This window comes from Canis lupus, chromosome 27 (genome assembly GCF_048164855.1).
Source record: "Canis lupus baileyi chromosome 27, mCanLup2.hap1, whole genome shotgun sequence".
Classification (NCBI taxonomy): domain Eukaryota; kingdom Metazoa; phylum Chordata; class Mammalia; order Carnivora; family Canidae; genus Canis; species Canis lupus.
In genome coordinates this window covers 14,596,780-14,618,400 of record NC_132864.1, presented here as the reverse complement: position 1 = coordinate 14,618,400, position 21,621 = coordinate 14,596,780, and the positions used below count along the sequence as shown (strand labels likewise).

The 21,621-nt window shown below is 37.0% G+C and overlaps 1 protein-coding gene across 14 annotated transcripts in view; it reads right to left on the bottom strand.

Moving 5' to 3' along the window:
• Positions 1-21,621, bottom strand: part of IFT81 (intraflagellar transport 81) — a 106,928-nt gene that overhangs the window by 16,685 nt on the left and 68,622 nt on the right. For 3 of the 14 annotated variants that reach the window (XM_072802470.1, XM_072802472.1, XM_072802471.1), the window contains exons 16-19: positions 20,800-20,871; positions 20,631-20,716; positions 14,478-14,523; positions 7,173-7,316 (exon numbers count right to left, since the gene is read on the bottom strand). In XM_072802470.1, coding sequence (XP_072658571.1) covers positions 7,173-7,316; positions 14,478-14,523; positions 20,631-20,716; positions 20,800-20,871 — 348 coding nt within the window. Of the gene's footprint in view, positions 1-2,893; positions 2,927-6,574; positions 7,317-14,477; positions 14,524-20,630; positions 20,717-20,799; positions 20,872-21,621 lie in introns of those variants that run through there. The other 11 variants (XM_072802475.1, XM_072802478.1, XM_072802479.1 and 8 more) reach the window with 11 other exon arrangements.

Genomic DNA, 21,621 nt, shown 5'->3' with positions numbered 1-21,621 from the left:
AATGAGCACCTGCTGGTTTCATCCATCTGCGTTCCTCTCACGCTCTTCCATTCACCTGTCCAAATCCTCATCTTTTCAGGCCCCCATCATTCTTCCTTCTTGAATGAGACTTCCTAGGACTCCACTTTGACCCTTTAGTCCTCTTTAGGTCTCTGTTGTGATTGAACTTTGATAGCACCACAGAATTTAGCACTTGATTATTGGGTTCTAATATGTTTGCTGCCGTTCAATGTATTGTTAGTCCTGTTAATGATGGGGCCATGTCTTATACACTTATTGTACCTTTTCAGAGAGTCTAGCTGAGTACCTAGCACAACAAATTACAGAGCTTGGCACATGATAGAAGTTCCTTCCTCTCCCTCATGCACCTGGGTTACTTTCTGAGCCATACTAGATTTCTTGTCATTTCCTGAGCATGCCATGTTCTCAGACACCTTTATGTCTTTCTCCTCTCCCATGACTATCAAAATCTTAACTCATTCTTACAAACCCAGCTGAAGTCCTACCTCTTCCATTAATAGTCTTTCCTCAGTCCCCCATGTCAGATTTAGTTGCTTCTTCCTCTGAGCTCCTTGTTTTTTTTTAAACATAAAAGATCTTTAATTTTTGCTACATAAAAGTAGAGTCTTCTAGACAGTGAGCTCTTTGAAAGTCAAAACAGGTCACATTCACGTTAGATTTTAGCACTGAGCACAATGTCAGGCACACAGAAGATAATAAATATTTGCAAATAAATAAATAAATGAATTTGCAATTTCATTCTTCAATTAATCAAGTAAAATCTTGCTAACTTCTTTGGTTTAGCCTTGGCATTTTCACTGAGGAAGGCAAGAAATGTCTATAAAACAATTCAATGGGGGCGCCGGCATGGCTCAGTCAGTTAAGCATCTATCTGCCTTTGGCTCAGGTCATGATCCCAGGGTCCTGGGATGGAGCCCCATGTGGGGCTCCCTGCTCAGTGGGGAGCCTGTTCCTCTTTCTCACTCTGACCTCTGCTCATGCTCTCTCTCTCAAATGAATAAATAAAATCTTAAAAAAAACAACAGCTCACAATTCAGTGGATTCTGGATTCGACCAAATCAAATAAATTTAGTGGTTTTGCTTAATATTGTATTTCAAATTAAGTATTGTATTCAATTTTTAAGTTCCATTGCAGCATTATTCATAAAATAAAAAACTGGAATCTATCTATATGTCAGCAACAAGACATATATGATTTTAACACTTTTATGGAGATTTAAATTACAACCTATAAAGCTTCCATTTGTTCTATATCTAAAACTATTACTCCTTTCTTTTATGCATTTACTTGACATTCATTTTTAGCATAATTCCCAAATCTGGATGGTAGTTTATTTTCACTCATTTACTAAAGTTTTTTCTTAGGTACATTAAGTGAACAGATTTTTAAAAAAGAATCATAATTTCACACAATTATAGTTCTTTAAATGGACATCAAGCTGCCTGCACATATTCAACCAGTATATACAGGGGTCACGCTGTAGTTCATAGAGCAGAGGAGTGAAGAGCATAGGTTTCCAGTCCTGGCTCTGCCCACAGTGATTAGCTGTGTAATACTGTGAAAGCCTATCTGTGCCTGTTTCCTCATCTATTGAATGGATATAATAGTATGTACCTCCTAGGGTTATTGTGAGAGTTACATTAGTTCAGACCCAGAAAGCACTTAGGACAGTATCTGGTCCATATTAAGTGCTCAATAATGATTATAGTTACAAAGCTTCACAGAGTAAAATTGGTTCAATCTTGCTTTGCCTAAATGATATTTAAATTTTTTTCCTCTCTCTGTAAGTTTGATTCATTTTTAGAACCCAGAAACTAATCAGTGCTCTTTAACAATGAAACAGGCTCCCTCGTGAGGAGTGAGCCGCATTGCGGTTACTCCACTGAGGCTGGAAAGTGATTTGCTATAAGCGGTGCAGTACTGATTTCTGCACTGTTGAGAGGATGAAAGAGAGCTCTCAAAGGTCCCAATTTAATAAATGACTACACAAATCATCCTGAGGTTCCTTGCAAGCTCCAAAATTCTATGGCTATTTACCAGGTTACCACGTGCAGTACTAAGCAGCAGCCCTGCCAGGAACTTGCTGCTACACTCTGAACTGAGGTGGAAACCAATACTTTCACTGAAAAACAGAAATCTTTAATTTCCTCCTGTGTTCTGTCTGAAGAGTGAATTTCCATAGCAGTAAACCGAGTTTGGTGACTCAAAGTCTCTCAGTAATCCTAGAGAGGAAATTGTGAAATTAACTGTTTGCAGAGAAAGTACTTCCACTTTGCCAAAAGAGGGAGCATGGGAGCAGAAAGCATATGTTTGTCCAAGTCTTTTAAAAAATACTTGCTTGGATTCTGTGTTTTAGTTTTTTATTTCTTTTGCAAGGATGGGATGGGACTGAATGACTGTTACAGCCAACTTTCTCTTTTTTGTATTGTCTTAAGATGGGAGAGTCAAAGATCAAAAATATACAGATAACTTTGGATGGTCTCTATCCGTCCTGGACAAAATGCTCACCTCATGCCGGGCTGCCATATACTAAACAGCTCTAATTAAACTGTTCTCATTAAAAGGAAAGGGAAAAGGAGCTGAGCCAGTAGCTCCTTCTGGATAGAGAAGCAATTTTATATTTAATAAAAGTGCAACTTAAAAAAAAATCTCCTGGCTGCCACAGATTGTTTAAAAAAGGATTTATTATATATACAATCTAGATCTTACTTTCACTACAACAATGGATAAGTTATTGAAATAACTAAGTTTAATGGAAGTTAATCATCAGGTTGCTTACTTACCCACTCTCTAGGGCTAAACACTCCTTCATGCCAAACAAGAGGAATGATGTAAGTGCCTAGAATCGTTTGTAGAAACAAACCTTTGATTCATATTCATTAGTCACTAATGTAGGATAAATGCCTGTGTATGACAAGGAGATTTCTATAAGACACACATCTCCATAGGAAGTCATTTTTCAATACAAATTGGATTTTGCCTTTGTAAAGGCAGCTTTGTCAAGTTATTCATTTGTGCATATTTTCAAATTCAATTCAGAAGAATTCACTATATTTACACATTTTTAGTTTAAGCAATATATTCATTGTACTCCAATTACCAAAAGGTGCTCTTATCATGTTAGCTTAAAAGTTAAGAAATAATCAAACTTGAAAAATGCACAGAGCTTAAAATTTTCCAGAAAATTTATATATATTATATAAATAAGGCAGAGTGATACATTTGGATTTGATATAGTTTAATGAAATGGCATATTTTATTATTGCTGCCCATTGAAATTAAGCAAAATGATAAAAAGTATTAATCTAAAGAAGGTTAAGTGTTCTGTAACTTCCTGAGATCTGGTTTGATTTCCACAAGCCTTTATTTTTTTTTTAATTTTTTATTCATTTATGATAGTTACAGAGAGAGAGAGAGAGAGAAAGAGAGAGAGAGGCAGAGAGAGAAGCAGGCTCCATGCACCGGGAGCCTGATGTGGGATTCGATCCCGGATCTCCCAGGATCGCGCCCTGGGCCAAAGGCAGGCGCCAAACCGCTGCGCCACCCAGGGATCCCTCCACAAGCCTTTAAACAATGTTCTAACTAACATTTTTCTGGTACACTCTCTGGACCGGAAAAATACAGAATCTTGGATTTGTTAATAGACTTATAACAGAAAAGACATTATCCTATTATAAGATTGTTCTTAAAGGAAAACCTTTAAAGTCGGATTATTTCCTGAGCTAATATAGAAAGGAAGATAAGCAGTGGCCTTTTGAAATTTACAGTTTATACAGTCAGTCCCATGCAATAGTTGGCAACACCATGTCCTAGGAGAAGCAAATCCATGAACGCAAAAGCAGATTTCACAGGCTACATTTTTCTTCTTTATTTGGGCCATCATGTGGAAGACAGATTATTTTCCAAAACAATTAAGTACTCTCATCAATTAGCCAGCTAGAGTATCAATCCTGAAGGAAAAATGTAATAGGCTCTTCTGTAAGTGCCAGTTGTCAAAAACTGTCAGAGTTAGTCAAACCTTTTTCATGTTCCAATCAAATCACAAAATGAGTGGAAAGTCACTGTATAAAACCCATAAAGATGCATTACTAAATGTCCAATGTTACATAAAAACTATAAATAACTCTGTACTTTTAGGGTTTGCTTTTTTTTTTTTCCAGCTTGCTTTTCTTGAAGTAATAATGATGTTCTGCTTCAGTTAATAAAGTAATTTTGGAGCTGCCTAGCGTCTAATCCACATATACTTTCTGTGTGGACTAAAGATGGCAAGTAATAATCAAATCAGAATTATAAGCATTCCTTGGAGTATCTGTCATTAACAATTTTTAAAATTAAGAGAAGAGTATCAAGGATAGTGAAGGCTAAAAAAAGTAATCACCAAGCTTAATAATCTTACAAATTGATTTTCCTTAGGGGAATAAAATGTTGTTTCTGTGAGGGACATCTAGTCTTTTTCAAATATTTGAAAAGGAATTCATACTCTGGTTAAAGGAACATCACTCGCTACTAGCTTAAAAATAACAAGCCAGTAGCCAACACTGAGCAAATGCATCTACCTTAATGTTCAAAAACTGATTTATTGAATTAAGAAAGGTTTGTTTCCACACTGAAACACAGCCTTTCCTCTTTTAGATCTAGTGGATCTAGTTGTTGATCTAAAGGCACAAATCATGGGCAGCCCGGGTGGCTCAGCGGTTTAGCGCTGCCTTCCGCCCAAGGCGTGATACTGGAGTCCCAGGATCAAGTCCCACATTGGGCTCCCTGCATGCAGTCTGCTTCTCCCTCTGCCTGTGTCTCTGCCTCTCTCTCTCTGTCTCTCATGAATAAATAAATAAAACCTTTAAAAAAAATAAAGGCACAAATAAGAATTCTGGTAGCTGATACTTGTCCAAATAGGAGGATAAAGTAACCTAAGGACCAGATTCAAACCACATAATAATATTAAAATGCTTCTTTTTTTCTTGAAATTAATTAAAAGGAGTTTCTTTTTTTCCCCTAACATTTTATTTATTTACTTGAGAAAGAGAGTGAGCGGGAGGGAGAGAGGGAGAGACAGAGAGAGGGAGGGAGAGCTCAGGGAGAGGGGCAGAGGTAGAGGGAGAAGCAGGCTCCCTGCTGGTTAGTAAGCTCTACTGGATGCCAGGTCTCCATCCCAGGACTCTGGGATCATGACCTGAGCCAATGTTAGATGCTTAATTGACTGAGCCACCCAGGCGCCCCAAGAAGTTTCTTTCCACACTTTATTGGTAAGTTCTTCGTTGCTCTGATGGATCCCATCTCTTCTTGCGATAGCTCCTAGAGTTACCAATACTCTCCCATGCTGGTAAGTTTCTCTGATTACCAAGAAAGAAGCTTTCAAACAAAAAGTAAGAGTAGAACCTACTTGGAAACAAAGAGATCCCATAATCAAGTTTGTATGTTTTGCACAGGGTAGAAACAACTTTTTCATTGAAATGTTTTTTGCCTCTTACTGCCATCCCAGGATAGCTAGCTACAGAGAACTAACCCAAGACTGACATGCTAATAATCTAGAATAATCTGAAATCTGAGTTTTCAAATCTAAAGGGAAGACATTTCATTTTTTAAAAAAGATTTATTTATTTTGCTTTTTCTTAAAGATTTATTTATTTATGATAGACATAGAGAGAGAGAGAGAGAGAGAGAGAGAGAGAGAGAGAGAGGCAGAGACACAGGAGGAGGGAGAAGCAGGCTCCATGTCGGGAGCCCGACGTGGGACTCGATCCTGGGACTCCAGGATCGCGCCCCGGGTCAAAGGCAGGCGCTAAATCGCTGAGCCACCCAGGGATCCCAGATTTATTTATTTTAGAGAGAGAAAATAAGCATGGGGCAGAGGGACAGAGGGAGAAGTCTCAGGCAGACTCGTGCGGAGTGTGGAGGCTGATGAGAGCTCAGGACCCTAAGAACATGACCTGAGCCCAAATCAAGAGTTGGATACTTAACCAACTGTGCCACCCAGGCACACCTAAGGGAAAGACATTTAAATAAGTATAATGAAACTGAAATGAAAGGTACCATATGAATTTCATCTTTCTTTTTTTTTTTTTTTTTTTTTTTTAATTTTTATTTATTTATGATAGTCACAGAGAGAGAGAGAGAGGCAGAGACACAGGCAGAGGGAGAAGCAGGCTCCATGCACCGGGAGCCCGATGTGGGATTCGATCCTGGGTCTCCAGGATCGCGCCCTGGGCCAAAGGCAGGCGCTAAACCACTGCGCCACCCAGGGATCCCGAATTTCATCTTTCTTTAAGGAAAAATCAAAGAAGTTTTCAAGTACTCTGTCCAAATGAAGCAGAAATTAGAAGCACTTTGGACTCTTGAATTTCACTTGGAATCCTATTGTAGCTTTTTAGCACATGATAATTTCTATATTCTATTACTATTTTTTATATTTAAAATAACAGTCCGTAAGACCTAAATACTATAATAGATTTTGAATGAAAATAAGTAAAAATCCTTAAATTTAATACTAGAACATGAATAGTTAAAAAATAATTTGACACAATTATATAATTAAAAAATAAATAGCCATCATATGTGCACCAAGTTTTATTTGTCTTTAAATAATACAGACAGAACAAATATGTTATTTAAAATAGTAAATTTTCTTGAATTTTACAGAAGAAAGAGAAACTGAAGTGAAACTGTAGGAATTGCTGAACTTCAGATAAATGTTTCTTCAAAACAAGAGATATTAGTTCCTAAAAGATTCCTCTAAAGTTAAAAAAAGATTAAGAAGAACATTAAGCCATTGGGTTATTGCATTAAAAAGAAAACTACATGCTTCTTAATGGACATATGCTTACATTTATGGAGAGTAAACGTAGTCTCCTGTCTCATAAAACTCCTAAGACACCACTGATATCTAAACTAAGCAAAACAATAAAAGCTGTTTTCATTTTAAAAAACTTTAAAACCTAGATCTAACTTATTAACATTTTCTTCCAAGGAAACTTAACAGGGAATGCTAATCTGAAAGCAAAATGTTGTACAAATTACTTTCCAGAAAATAAATACATTATGGGATTGTGCTTACACAATTTATATTACATCTAGTAATATCAACTAAAACCTCAAATGATGACACATGAATTCAGAGTATCAGCCGGTCCTCTCCTCCCTCCTGAATTACCTGACCAATGGAAGTTTGGCTTTGTTGTTTCAGAAAGCACTGTTTCTTACATTCCATCAACTGTTCAAAATCACGCCACATTTTTGCTTGTTTCATGTTTGGACCATGACTTTCTCGTACAGCTTTTTGTTTTTCTCGGAGTTTCTACCATTAAAAACAAAACAAAGCAAGAATGATTAAATCTCAGTTACAGGGATTTACTTCTATTGTGATCATCACAAGAATATGATATGGTGTACATCTGATGAATAACAGTTAATGAAACCAGGTTCTCCTGAGATGTATGAAGACTAAGATGATAAAAATTAAACTGATTATAGACGTAGGAAGCCTTAAGTTAAAAATAATATGAAAATAGAAAGGGAAGGAAAAATTAAAGGGAATCAGCAAAGTGAACAGTATCATGATATGTTAAAAAGAATGAGAAGTTTGGAAGTCAGAAGACTTTGGTTTCAAATGTGGCTTTGTCACCAGCCTGGTATTACTTCCATTTGTTGGAAGTAATACCATTTCTCTGGAACTCAGTTTTCTCAATTGTCAATTAAGGTTGATAATAGGGGATAATTATAAAATTATCTGCGTTATAAGATTATTTTTTCACATGACATAATAGATCTGGAAATACTTGATAAACTATCATATATGTTGTTATTATTATTAAATATTATATTCTCTCCTGAATCTGTGTGTGCTCTATATGCGTCCAAATAAATCAAATTGTATGTATATATTCCTCAGGAAGAAGGTTTTGTGATTTTTTAAAAAAGTACAGTACTAAATAGGCCAAGTCCTTTTCAGAATTTTTTTTTTTTTAATTTATGATAGCCACACAGAGAGAGAGGCATAGACATAGGCAGAGGGAGAAGCAGGTTCCATGCACCGGGAGCTCGACGTGGGATTCGATCCCGGGTCTCCAGGATCGCGCCCTGGGCCAAAGGCAGGCGCTAAACCGCTGCGCCACCCAGGGATCCCCTGTTTTTATTTATTTTTAAGTAGGCTCCATGCCCAGCATGGGCTCAAACTCATGACCCTGAGATTCAGAGTCTCATGCTCTACCAACTAAGTGAGCCAGGTGCCCCCAGAATTGTGTTACTAATAGCCTGTATGATTCCCTTTGTCAAAACTGTTCTACTCAGACTCTAAAATTATAAACAAGAAAACCTTCAATAAATTGTAAATATATACTTTGGTTCAACCTCAGGGCAAATTCAGAAAGGGTGACTGAAAGGAGGCACAGCAGAAAGAGGCAATGAGAGGAAGGAAAGAAGAGGAGAAAGTAGGCAGGTAAGCAGAGGAAAACAGAGATGATGATAGTGCACACATCAGGAAACGCAGTGTGACAGAAATGCACACAGTGACACTGAACGTGAGAAACCCCCAAGGACAGAAAGACAACCAAAGACACGGAAACAGGTAAGAGAGAAACATCCCCATCCTTTCCTCTCTTGGCATATGATTGATCTCATAGTTAGTTGATTTAAGGACACAGATGAGAAGTCTGGTCATTGGTACTTGCCCAGATAATAGGCTAAACTAAGCTGAGGACTAGATTCAAAACACTCTACTGAAGACTGCCCTCCCCAGCTATGGCTAATATCAGCAAATAGCAACAGAAAGCAGAGCAGAATTAAGAAAACAGAATTTGGGGGTACCTGGGTGGCTCCATCAGTTAAGCACTTGCCTTCAGCTCAGGTAGTGGTCCCGTGGTACTGGGACCAGGGGTCCAGTCCCTGCTTAGTGGGGAGTCTGCTTTTCCCTCTCCTTCTGCCCCTCCCCATGTTTGTGCCCCCTCTCTCTCAAAAAAAAAAAAAAAAAAACCTTAAAAAAAATAGAATTTAAATATAGCCAGCAAATTTTTGACACAATACCTGGCATGCAAATACATCTATTTAAGTCTATGTTACAAAAGAGAGAGAGAGAGAGAGAGAGAGAGAGAGAGAAACCAAGAAACAGACTGAACTATAGAGAACACAGAGGGTTACCAGAGGGCAGATGGGTGGGAGGATGGGTTAAATAGTTGATGTGATGGGGACTATGGAGTGCACTTGTGAGGAGCACCAGGTAGTGTATGCAGTGCTGAATCACTGTTGCACACCTAAAACTAATGTTACACTGTATGTTAACTGGAATTTAAATAAAAACTTAAAGTATCTGACAAATATTTTTGTCCTAATGAACTAAAACAAAAGTGGTAAGTCAGATCAAGAATTTTAAGAGTTCTTAGAATGATTTTAAGATTAAGGTACTACTTAGCTATAAATGTTCTTATGTTATTGGAATAATTCTTTGCCAAAAATCCCAACAACCTGTAAGTTATTTAAAGAAACCGAAGACAGGATGTGGGTACCATCTGTGTCAGAAACATTAAATTTAATGTGCTTCATAACCATGTGTATTTGAAACCTTTAAATTTATGAATGCAATTGCCTTAGTATATAATTTACTTTTAATATTACTGTTTTGTTGATAGTTGTACAAAAAATACTCGTCACAGATTTCATTGCTCTTTAAAGAGGAGGTGGTATAATAGGGGTGAGGGAATTTATAACTTTCAGTACAGTATTCCACAGTACTTGATAAGGCAAATTCTAGTATATGGTAGTGTGAATCGTAGCACTATTGGCTGGTATAATTCCAAAAACTCAGTTGGCGTGAGGAGGGCTGTGGATGTCCAGTCTATGCTGGTTTCAAAGACTTTGGCTATCATGACTTTGAAAGGCTAGGTTTGGTGTTTTAGATCTACTCTAGCAAGGAGAGGATTGAGGAACTGTTTCTTAAACGATACAGACTGACAATTGGGGGATCAGCTAATCAATGGCTCCTTTTGCTAAAATACACTTGTCAGACTGCTGCTACCACTTTTGCAAAGATCCTGCAGTAAAACGCCACACTGTAATTAGCAATTACATTTGGGTCTTTGAAAGGATTCAGGTTTGATAAATATTTCTCTACACAAAGCATCTATCCACATACTTTTCAAAACAAAAGAGAGGAACGTTTTCATATGAGAAAATATATTACCTAACATGAAATGTTTGGATGAAAGCTAATTCTTGATAATCACACTAAATCTTAAAACCCAAAAATCTCTAGTGATTGTTTACAACTTGATTAAAATATATGCTTTCAAACATAAAATTATTTCTTTTTTTCCTTTTGAGTGTGGCATGTCATCCCATAAATGGAAGAAGGCGCACAGAACTCACAATATCTCTGATAGAATGAAGGAATCAGTTTTAAGGTTTCCTTTCATTTTTTATTTACATTAACATGATGGGCATTTATTCACAAATCACAAAGAAAGAACAGATGAACACTTTTTTAGAGAAATGGCCAATTCTAGGTTTGGAACAAGACATGTACAGGACGACTCTGGAATGTTTTGTCATACCAGAAAATAAGCCATCAAAGTCTAGCAGGATTGTTTCAAAAATATTTCAAAAGGATTCAAGAGACTTCCAGTAGCCAAACATGGTACAATTTGAGCACTGACAGGAATAGTAATTAAAATAGATCAACACATATCTAATAAGTTAAATCTAAGATTCATAAAGATACTTGTCAAGGATGTTTAAAAAAAACTCATCATTTTGAAAAGCAGCAAATAAGCAAATCAAGCAGTTATTCTGCCTTTCTTATATGAACTGTACCTTAGGGTAACTAGGTAGTTGATAAGGAATTGTTCTTTACAGAATTATTCCAGCCAATAAATGAAGAAGGAACAACATAATTAGAAAGTCATCCTTTTGCAATCTCTAATGACTTAATGGATCTAGGAAGTGATTTCATTGGCTGCCTACATTATAAAAACAGAGCTTCTGGACAGAGTATATACTACCACCTATAAAGTATGTTTTCCAAATATCGAATCATATTTAATCAAGCCTATAGATCTACCTACCAATTCACAGGACATACTGGGGACAGAAGAATATGTAGTTGACACCACAGGGATGCATTAGCAAAGTTCAGGATGTTGGAAACGCATCAGGACAATAACCAGTTTTTTTTTTTTTTTAACTTTCCAACAAATAAATTGTAAAAAAAAAAAGATGAAAGAGTAACCTAGAGAAAGAGACTTAAGAGCTATATTAACTAATAGCACTGTATGAACTCTTATTAGGATCCTGATTCAAACAAATATACCATTAAGAAATTGTGAGACAATCAGGGAAATTTGAACATTGGGCATTTGGTATTATGCAATTATGTTAAATTATTTTTGGCATGATAATGGCATGTGGTTATGTTCAAAAACAGCCTTTATGATACAAACTGAAATATGACCAAAAAAATAATAATAAGATCTCTGAGATTCACCTAAAAATGAGTTGGGGTGGGAATGGATGGGACTATAGAAAAAACAAGACTGGTCATGAGTTTAATTATTGAAGTTGACTGATGGTTACACATAAATTCATTCATTACATTATTTCTCTACTTTTATTAGACTTGAAATTTTCCATAATAAATGTCTTCATATGGTTTTCTAGAGATTTTATTTATTTGAAAGAGCATGAGAGCGAGAAAGAACATAGAGGGAGAGGGAGCAGAAGAAGCAGACTCCCTGCTGAGCAGAGAGTCGGATATGGGGTTTGATTCCAGGACCCTGAGGTCATGACCTGAGCTGAAGGCAGGCACTGAATCGACGGAGCCACCCAAGTGCCCGTTTTTTAGTTTTTAAAGGAGTCTTTTTCAAAAGACTTTACAAAAGTCTATTTAGTAATTATGTTATTGTTTTCCATACCATTTATTTTCTAAAGTTTAACTTTAGAATATTACTTAATAGGTTTATGGAAGCCAATTCAGTGCTTATATAAAAGCAGAGATACATGTATATTTTTTAATTAACAATTCAAACCAGAAAATGTAAATAAAGGGGCATCTGGGTGGCACAGCTGGTTGAGCAACCGACTCTTGGTTTTGGCTCAGGTTGTGATTTCAGAGTCATGAGAATGAGCCCCACATTGGGCTTTGCATTCCACGTGGAGCCTGTTTTAAGACTTTTTCTCTCTCTCCCTCTGCCTCTCTCTGCTCCCTCTAAAATAAATAAATAAATAAATCTAAAAAACCAAAATGAGGAGTGCCTGGGTAACTCAAGTAGGTTGAGGGTCTGACTCTTGATTTCAGCTCAGGTCACAATCTCAGAGTCATGAGATCGAGTCCCACTTGGGCTTTGTGCTGAGCGTGGAGCCTGCTTAAGATACTCTCTCTCCTCCCCCTCTGTCCCATACCCCTGCTTGCACTCTCTCAAAAAAAGAAAAAAGAAAATGTAAATAAGGATGAATAATTTTGCCATCAATCGAGTCAGACCAAGAGCTTAATTATACAATGCATTAAAAATGAAACAAAGCCTTATTTTTCATTTGTACTTTCAGAATGGGCAAGCTTCAGACTCATGATCATTTGAATAGAAATTCCATATATAGCCATTATTTTTAAAGAAAAACTACAGCTAAACAATCCCTAACTAGGGTGCTACAAATTTGACTTTCTTATTAGAAAAACTAATAAGAAATTTCAATTTTCAATAGTGAAACTAAGAAACATAAAATGGTGTTTAGTGAAGTGTGGTTAGCCTTCACTATGCAACTCAGATTTTTTTTTTTTAATTTTTTTTTTTTATTTATTTATGATAGTCACAGAGAGAGAGAGAGAGAGAGGCAGAGACACAGGCAGAGGGAGAAGCAGGCTCCATGCACCGGGAGCCCGATGTGGGATTCGATCCCGGGTCTCCAGGATCACGCCCTGGGCCAAAGGCAGGCGCCAAACCGCTGCGCCACCCAGGGATCCCCTGCAACTCAGATTTAAAATCATTGAAGATAATCTTAGAACTCATGTAGGTAATTTAATTGAAAAATTTTAAACTACCTATTTCAGTTTGAATATGAGGAAGTGAACTCCAAAGTGGTTAAGGGGCTTGTTCAGAACTACAAACCTAGGACTGAAGCTAGCCTACTTGATGACTGGTCCTGAGTTGTTGATAAATATAGATTTTTTAAAAAAGATTTTATTTATTCATGAGAGACACAGAGAGAGAGAGAGAGAGAGCGAGAGTGAGAGAGAAGTGCAGAGGGAGAAGCAGGTTCCATGCAGGGAGCCTGATGTGGGACTCGATCCCAGGACTCCAGGATCACACCCTGGGCTGAAGCAGGCGCTAAACCACTGAGCCACCCAGGGATCCCCATAGATGTTTCTTTTTAAAAAAAAGAACGACAGAGCTGGTATTTTTAAAATTACTGTCAAATGTGTTGCTTTATGAAGTCAATTAAAATAATCAATGAATTAGGTCATTTAAGTCCTGGTGGTCAAGGCCTTTACTATCTACCACCTCTTCTACTAGGAGTGTCTTAGAGAACTGAGAAAACAAGACTTAATCACATATTCCTGCTTTCATAAGACTGGCAGGGAAGGAGCTGAATATGGAATAATAAGGAAGGTTTTTTGATTATGTGTGTTAAATGAATCAATGTGAAGGGCATGGACCAGTGTCTGGATCACAGTAATGAGCTTTGTCTTTATTAAATAAATAAATTCATACTTATCTCATAAAGAGATACCTGAGTATTATCTAAAAAGTTATAGTTTATTACACGTGGCAGTTTTGTTTCTTATCCAGAACTTTCTCATAAACTCCTTGTTAATTTTTTTTAATTTTTTTTTTTTATTTATGATAGTCACAGAGAGAGAAAGAGAGGCAGAGACACAGGCAGAGAGAAGCAGGCTCCATGCACCGGGAGCCCGACGTGGGAATCGATCCTCGGTCTCCAGGATCGCGCCCTGGGCCAAAGGCAGGCGCTAAACCGCTGCGCCACCCAGGGATCCCAAACTCCTTGTTAATTAAAACTAGATTTGTTTTTCTCCAAAAATCCATGTGCTTTCACTTTTGTATACACACACTCTACTCATAAATTCCTGAAGAAGAGTCTTCATTTTTGCAAGAGATTAAGAAAGATGCAATTTCCCTTTGAAAACTATACTATAGGGATCCCTGGGTGGCGCAGCAGTTTGGCGCCTGCCTTTGGCCCAGGGCACGATCCTGGAGACCCGGGATCGAATCCCACGTCAGGCTCCCGGTGCATAGAGCCTGCTTCTCCCTCTGCCTGTGTCTCTGCCTCTCTCTCCCTCTCTCTGTGTGACTATCATAAATAAATAAAAATTAAAAAAAAAAACAAAAGAAAACTGTACTATAACCTTTTAAAAAGAATATTAAAATCATGCACTAAAAAAATAAAAAATAAAATAAAATCATGTACTAACAGCCTGAATTAGACACACTTAAAAAAATAAATAATATATTCCTACCTTGCCAAGGTTTTCCTGTTCAGCAATATTTTTTGTATACTGCTCCCTAGGAAATCAACATAATGATTTAGCTTCAATTTTCTTCAATTGATTTGATCATACAACTAAATTATAAATTAACTTATCAATATAAACATATTAGACAACATAGTTTAGAGTATTGGAGTCAGAATGAAAACCATTACCAAACACACTCTTTCCCCATCTTTTGTCAATTCTTCTAGTAAACAGTAATTTATGGGGAAAAAAACCTACAAAACACTGCATAAGAAATAAAGAGAATTAAAATGTTGAGTACTATTTCTGGTTAATTTACACTTAAAACAATGGTAACACATTTGCTTAAGTTACACTTTATTTTTTTAAGTTCTTATTTATTTAAGTAATCTCTACAACCAAGGTGGAGCTCGCACTCACAACCCAGAGATCAAGTTGCATGCTTTTCCAACTAAGCCAGATAGGCACCCCAGTCACACTTTATTTTTGAAGAGGTTTGTAGAAAGGAGAAAGGATACACATTTTATTTTTTATTTTAGTTTTTAAAAAAGATTTATTTATTTATTCAGAGAAGGAGAGAGAGGCAGAGACACAGGCAGAGGGAGAAGCAGGCTTCATGCAGGGAGCCCCATGTGGGACTTGATCCCTGGTCTCCAGGATCACACCCCGGGCTGTAGGAGGCGCTAAACCACTGCGCCACCGGGGCTGCCCTTTAGAATACACATTTTAAATAAATATTATATAACATCTAATCCTGCAATTCTACTTCTAGGAAGTCATCCTAAAGAAAAATTCTCATAACTAAAAATATATGTAAAGACTGTTTACCTCACCATTGCTTGTAACAGTGAAATCTGCAAATAAACTATGTGTAAATAGATGGGGAAATATTTAAATAAATTATGGTACATCCATTCAAAGGAATAATATAGACTTGTAAAAAGGAAGGGGTAGAGCTATAAATACTGAAAGAGAGAATTTTAGATAAATAATTAAGAGAAAAACTGTAGGGGATCCCTGGGTGGCTCAACGGTTTAGCACCTGCCTTCGGCCCAGGGTGTGACCCTGGAGTCCTGGGATTGAGTCCCACATCAGGCTGCCTGCATGGAGTCTGCTTTTCCCTCTGCCTGTGTCTCTGCCTCTCTCTCTTGTCTTTCATGACTAAATAAAATCTTAAAAAAATAAAAACTGTATAAGTAATTTAACCTGATTTTTGTATACATATACATACAAGATTTTCCCATGCATTTGCTAACACACACACACACACACACACACACACACACACACACACAAATGCATGGGAAAGGAATATGGAGTAATTATATATCAAAATATTTTTATTTATTTATTTTTATTGTTTAAAGGGTATTTATTTATTTATTTGAGAGAGAGAGAGAGAGAGAATAATTGCAAGTCGGGGGGGAAGGAGCACGGTAAGAGGGACAAGCAGACTGCACTGAGCCTAGAGCCTGACAGGGGCTCAATCTCACAACCCTGAGATCATGAGGTCAGCCAAAATCAAGAGTCAGATGCTCAACTGACTGAGCCATCCAGGTGCCCCTACACCAAAATATTAACAATAGGCATGACAATATGGACAACATTCAGTTTTTGTGTACTATACTTCATAATGGTCACTATTATTTTTACAAGCATTTCTTTTGTAAGCTAAAGAAACCCAAATAATTTTCAAGTAAAAATAAAAAGATACAAATAATATTGTATTGGATTTTTTTTAAAGATTTTATTTATTCATGAGGGACACAAAGAGAGAGAGAGAGAGAGAGGCAGAGACATAGGCAGAGGGAGAAGCAGGCTCCATGCAAGTAGCCTGATGTGGGACTCGATCCTGGGTCCCCAGGATCACACCCTGGGCTGCAGGTGGCACTAAACCGCTGTGCCACTGGGGCTGCCCTGTATTGGATTTTTAAACAAAAGTATAATTATGCATATATTTTTTTTATGATTTAAAATTTTTTAAAAGTAATCTGTACACCCAACATGGGGCTTGAACCTACAATCCCAAGATCAAGACTCGCATACTCTACCAGCTGAGCCAGAGAGGCGCCCCAAAAGTATAATTATATTGTAATGCTCCATAAGACAAAAAGTGATACTCAAAGTGTTAAGGACAAAGATTGAAGGATGAGGACAAAGGAACCAATAATAAAAAGAAGATAAAAGAAACTTTAGACTTCAAATTTAGAAAAAGACAGTGTTTTTGTGTAAAGCTACATCGTAGTAAGAAGTTAAACAGCACAAAACTGGAAATGTAAGAAATCATAAACCACAAAGAGAAATTCTAGCAGCTTAAAATGAAGGAAGATTCACATTCATGTAGAAAGGGAGGTAAACGTGACTAGACTGGAGAGAATGGCAATCAAAAGTACTCAAAGTCCTTGGAGTGCCTGGGTGGCTCAGTTGGTTAAGCGCCCCACTCTTGGTGTTTTGGTTCAAGTCATGATCTCAGGGTTCTGGGATCCAGGCTCCCCTCGGGCTCCGTACTCAGCACAGAGTCTGTTTGAGACCTTCTCTCCCTTTCTCTCTGCCACTTCCCCTGCTCCCACTCTCTCTCCCTCAAATAAATAAATAAATCTTAAAAAAAAAGTACTCAAAGTCCTTAAAGAGCTGGATTGAAGGCAGAATTTGGACATGGAAATGAGAGTGGAGGGGAATAAACACAAACTTGATGAACTTTTATTTTGACCTTAAAATTTATGAGATACTAAGTCAAACTGTTTACCTTTCCGGCTTTCCAGTAAAAATAGCTAGGAGATTGTAAATGATATATTCCTTAAGAACTTACTGATATAGTTTGGATAGCTTTATTTACTTATTTTTTAGCGAGGGAGTATAGGGACAGAGGAGTATAGGGAGGAGTATAGGTACAGAGAAAATCTTAAGCAGGCTTGAAGCTTAGGGTGGAGCCCAAGATGGGGCTCAATCGCACAACCCTGAGATGATGACCTGAGCTAAAATCAAGTCAGTGGCTTGAGTCACACAGGCACCACAAGTTTGGAGAGCTTTAAATAATTCAATTATTACCCTAGGACTGAGAAATGTCCAAACTGTTTTAGAATTTTCATTTATATTTTAACAAGAAGACAAAAGCTCATGCTCTTTTACCATATTACACTAATATGTAATTATTTTAATTTATTTCATGAATTTATCCAAGAAATAATTATGGAGCATCTGTTACATACCAAGCATGCCCTGGGGTTTCAGGAAGAGAACATAATACAGTGCTTGTCCTGTTTCCTGTCCAATTTCCAAATAACCGCTGCATGTATTATATTTAATTTGATCTTTGGTAGTATAAATTGTTCTCCTTATTTTATAGATGAGGAAATGATATGCCCAAGGTCACAAAACTCAGGACTGGAAAAACCAGGTTAGAAAGAAAATTTTAGGGGCAGCCCTAATGGCGCAGCGGTTTAGCGCCACCCGCAGCCCACAGTGTGATCCTGGAGACCCGGGATCAAGTCCCATGTCGGGCTCCTCGCATGGAGCCTGCTTCTCCCTCTGCCTGTGTCTCTGCCTCTCTCTCTCTCTCTGAATGAATAAAAAAATAAAATATTTAAAAAAAAAAGAAAGAAAATTTTAGGAGTCCCTCTTTAGTACTTTGAAATAAAACATGCTGTCCCTTCAAATAAAATTTGTAGACAATTTTTTTCTTAGACCTTTGGTCTTACTAAAAAATATCATAAAAGTAGAAAATGGGATAACAATAAAAATATTTTGTCTATAATAACAATATTTTAAACATGTATTGATGAGTTTAGAGTATAATTAATTCCATTTTATTTTATTTATTTTTTATTTTTTAAAAGATTTTATTTATTTATTAGACAGACAGAGAGAGAGAGAGAGAGGCAGAGACACAGGCAGAGGAGAAGCAGGCTCCATGCAGGAGCCTGACATGGGACTCGATCCTGGGTCTCCAGGATCACACCCTGGGCCAAAGGCGGCTCTATACCGCTGAGCCACCCGGGCTGCCCAACTGCATTTTATTCATAATATTCTTATGTACTACTCTCGTCAGGGCAAAATATTTTTCTTTTCTTTTTCTTTTTTTAAATTTTTATTTATTTATGATAGTCACAGAGAGAGAGAGAGAGAGAGAGAGAGAGGCAGAGACATAGGCAGAGGGAGAAGCAGGCTCCATGCACCGGGAGCCCGACGTGGAATTCGATCCCTTGTCTCCAGGATCACGCCCTGGGCCAAAGGCAGGCGCCAAACCGCTGCACCACCCAGGGATCCCCAAAATATTTTTCTATAGGAAAACAAAAGAATGGTAAAGGTTTATGATGATTTTTCAAATGATGAAGAAGAATATCTGGCCAGAAAACCAATATAGTTCAGGGGGAATATTTCCTTCTTTATTATTTATATTGTAATGGAAGAAATGGAACTTAATTTCTAAAACTTCTTTTTTACAAGAATAAAAGTAACTTCTCACATTTATAAAATGTTACCACTGACCATACAAATTTATTTGAGCAAAGGTTATATTCAAAGAATGTGAATGAGTACATTTAATATGTGTAATATGTCAGAATACTAGAAAAAATATTGTTCTATTTATAGGACATTTTCAGTTTGGCTTGCATTCCAGGGCATTTTAGGTTTAAAAAATTAGACTCTGCAACATTCCGTTTACTAGATTCCTTTTTTATAACATTGATATATACGCCACTAAAAATCTCAACTGCAATCTAGAATAAATGTGAATCCTTTATTTTAAGTTCTTACTGGATGGTAAAGTTAAACATCTATCTGAATTGTGGTAAGGGGCAAAGACAGCTTATCTTGTTCAATTACTGCATTTTGTCACAGCTAGCAATTCAACTATAAATGTATTTTTTTTAGGCAGAATTTGATTTATTACAGTATGTTACAAACTTGGATTATCAAAAAAATCACCATATAAGGGCTACTGGTATTTACACATCCTTCCTTGTTTTGAAGGCTGGCACACTACAAACACACAGCTTCTAGCTGAAATACAAGTCACATACTACACAATGAGCAGGCAGATGACAAGAGTCCAGGCCACGTGGGACTTAAAAATAGATCAATTTTAGGGCTTATAAAAAAGGAACCATGAAATTATATGTATTCCTGGGGGCAGAGAATGGGGAGTTATTGTTTAATTATTACAAGAGTTTTTTTGTTTGGAATGATGAAAAGGGGTTGTTATTATATACCAGTGATCGTTGCACAACATTGTGAATGTAATCAATGCAACTGAATTATATATTTAAAACTGGTAAAAATGGCAAATTTCATGTTGTATGTTTTTTTGACATGATAAAAAAGAAAAGTAAGCAAGCCAACAAGAAAATTACGTGTGTTCCTACTTAGGTAGTAGGGCTGGATTATCCAGAAGATGTTCAGCAAGATTTAATCCTTTTTTTTAAATAAAAGATTTTATTTTTTCGAGAGAGACAAAGAGAGCACAAGCAGAGGGAGAGGGAGAAGCAGACTCTCCGCTGAGCCCCCACCAACACGGGGCTCGATCCCAGAATCCTGGGATCATGACCTGAGCCAAAGGCAGACACTTAACCAACTGAGCTACCCAGGGGCCCCAACAAGATTTAATCCTAAATAATATCTTAGTATCTGCTTATTTAAGTACCCCTAATCTTAGTAATTTAGTAATTCCACCTTGTTTATAAAGCTTCTATAGGAGACAGCCATAAAATAGAATGAAATCTTGCCATTTGTATTAACATGGATGGAGCTGGAGAGTACAATGCTAAATGAAATAAGCCAGTCAGAGAAAGACAAATGCCATATGATTTTACCCATATGTGGAATTTAAGAAACAAAACAAATGGAAAAAGGGAAAAAGAGGGAAAAAAAAGTGAGAGACAAACTAAGAAACAGACTCGTAACTATAGAGAACACACCAGAGGAGGAGGCAAATGGGGGATTGGGTGAAATAGGTTATGAGGACTAAGAGTATACTTATCATGCTGAGCGCTGAGTAATGTATAAAATTGCTGAATCACTATGTTGTATAACTGAAACTAACAGAACACTGTATGTTAACTATACTGGAATTTAAATTAAAAATTTAGTAAAAAAAAAAAAGTGTATGGGTGGAAACATTAAGTAACTCAAGGTAGAAACAACAAAATTACTCACCTAATTGCCTTTCTTTTTTCTTGTTGATCAGAAGAGACATATGCCTTCATTTCATCGGTAGCTCGACGAAGCTGTATTTCTAGGTTCTAGGTGGAAAGACTAAGGTTTAGTTAAGTTCTTGATCCAGAAAAATCTCAGAAAAGTTTTTGATCCACTTTCTTTGTTATACCTTAATCATACAATTTGTGTAATGGTATCTACTTTCTTCTTGAAGACATTTTTCGCGGAGTCCTCTGACTTCCTACAATATATAATTTTAAATGGGCAACATTATTGAAAGAATAATAAAATACAGAGAGGATGACCTTAAATGTACAGTAAAATGCCATAAGCATAATTTTTTCTTTTTTGATTACAATTTTGTTTACCAGAGGTTACAATCTTTTCTAGAGACTACTTATAACACTCTAAAACTTACAGCTTCAGTTATTCATTTATTAAGTACCTACTGTGTGCCCAACTCCGTGCTAGGTGCTGAGGACACAGTATGAACAATAACACAGATTCCTGCTATCATTCAAGTAGAAGAAACAGGTAATGAAGTTACTTTCAGATAGAAGTGAGTACTATGAAAAAAGGCAGCAGTAGACTGTGATAGGGTGACTGAACGGGCAATATTAGATAAGGTGATCAGAAAAGACCTCTAGAAGGAAGTAGCATTTAGCCTGAGACCTGATGATGAAAAGGAGAGATCAAGGCAAAGAGTTGGAGGCAGATTGTTCCAGAGAGAGAAGAGCTATAAGCAAAAGCCATGAGGTGAAAATAAGCTTGGCTTGTTTGATGTGCAGGAAGGTGGCCAGTATGGCTATGGCTCTGTGGATGAGGACCAGAGCACATGGACCACAGTTTAGAAGTTAGATTTTAAGAGTAACTGGGAAGCAGTGGAGGGTGGCCTAAGATTTCTATAGGTTTTTTTGGCTCTCTATGGAGGAAAAAACCTTAGGAAGGCAAGGATGGAGGTGGGAGAACAGATCTGGGTTACTGTGGGAAT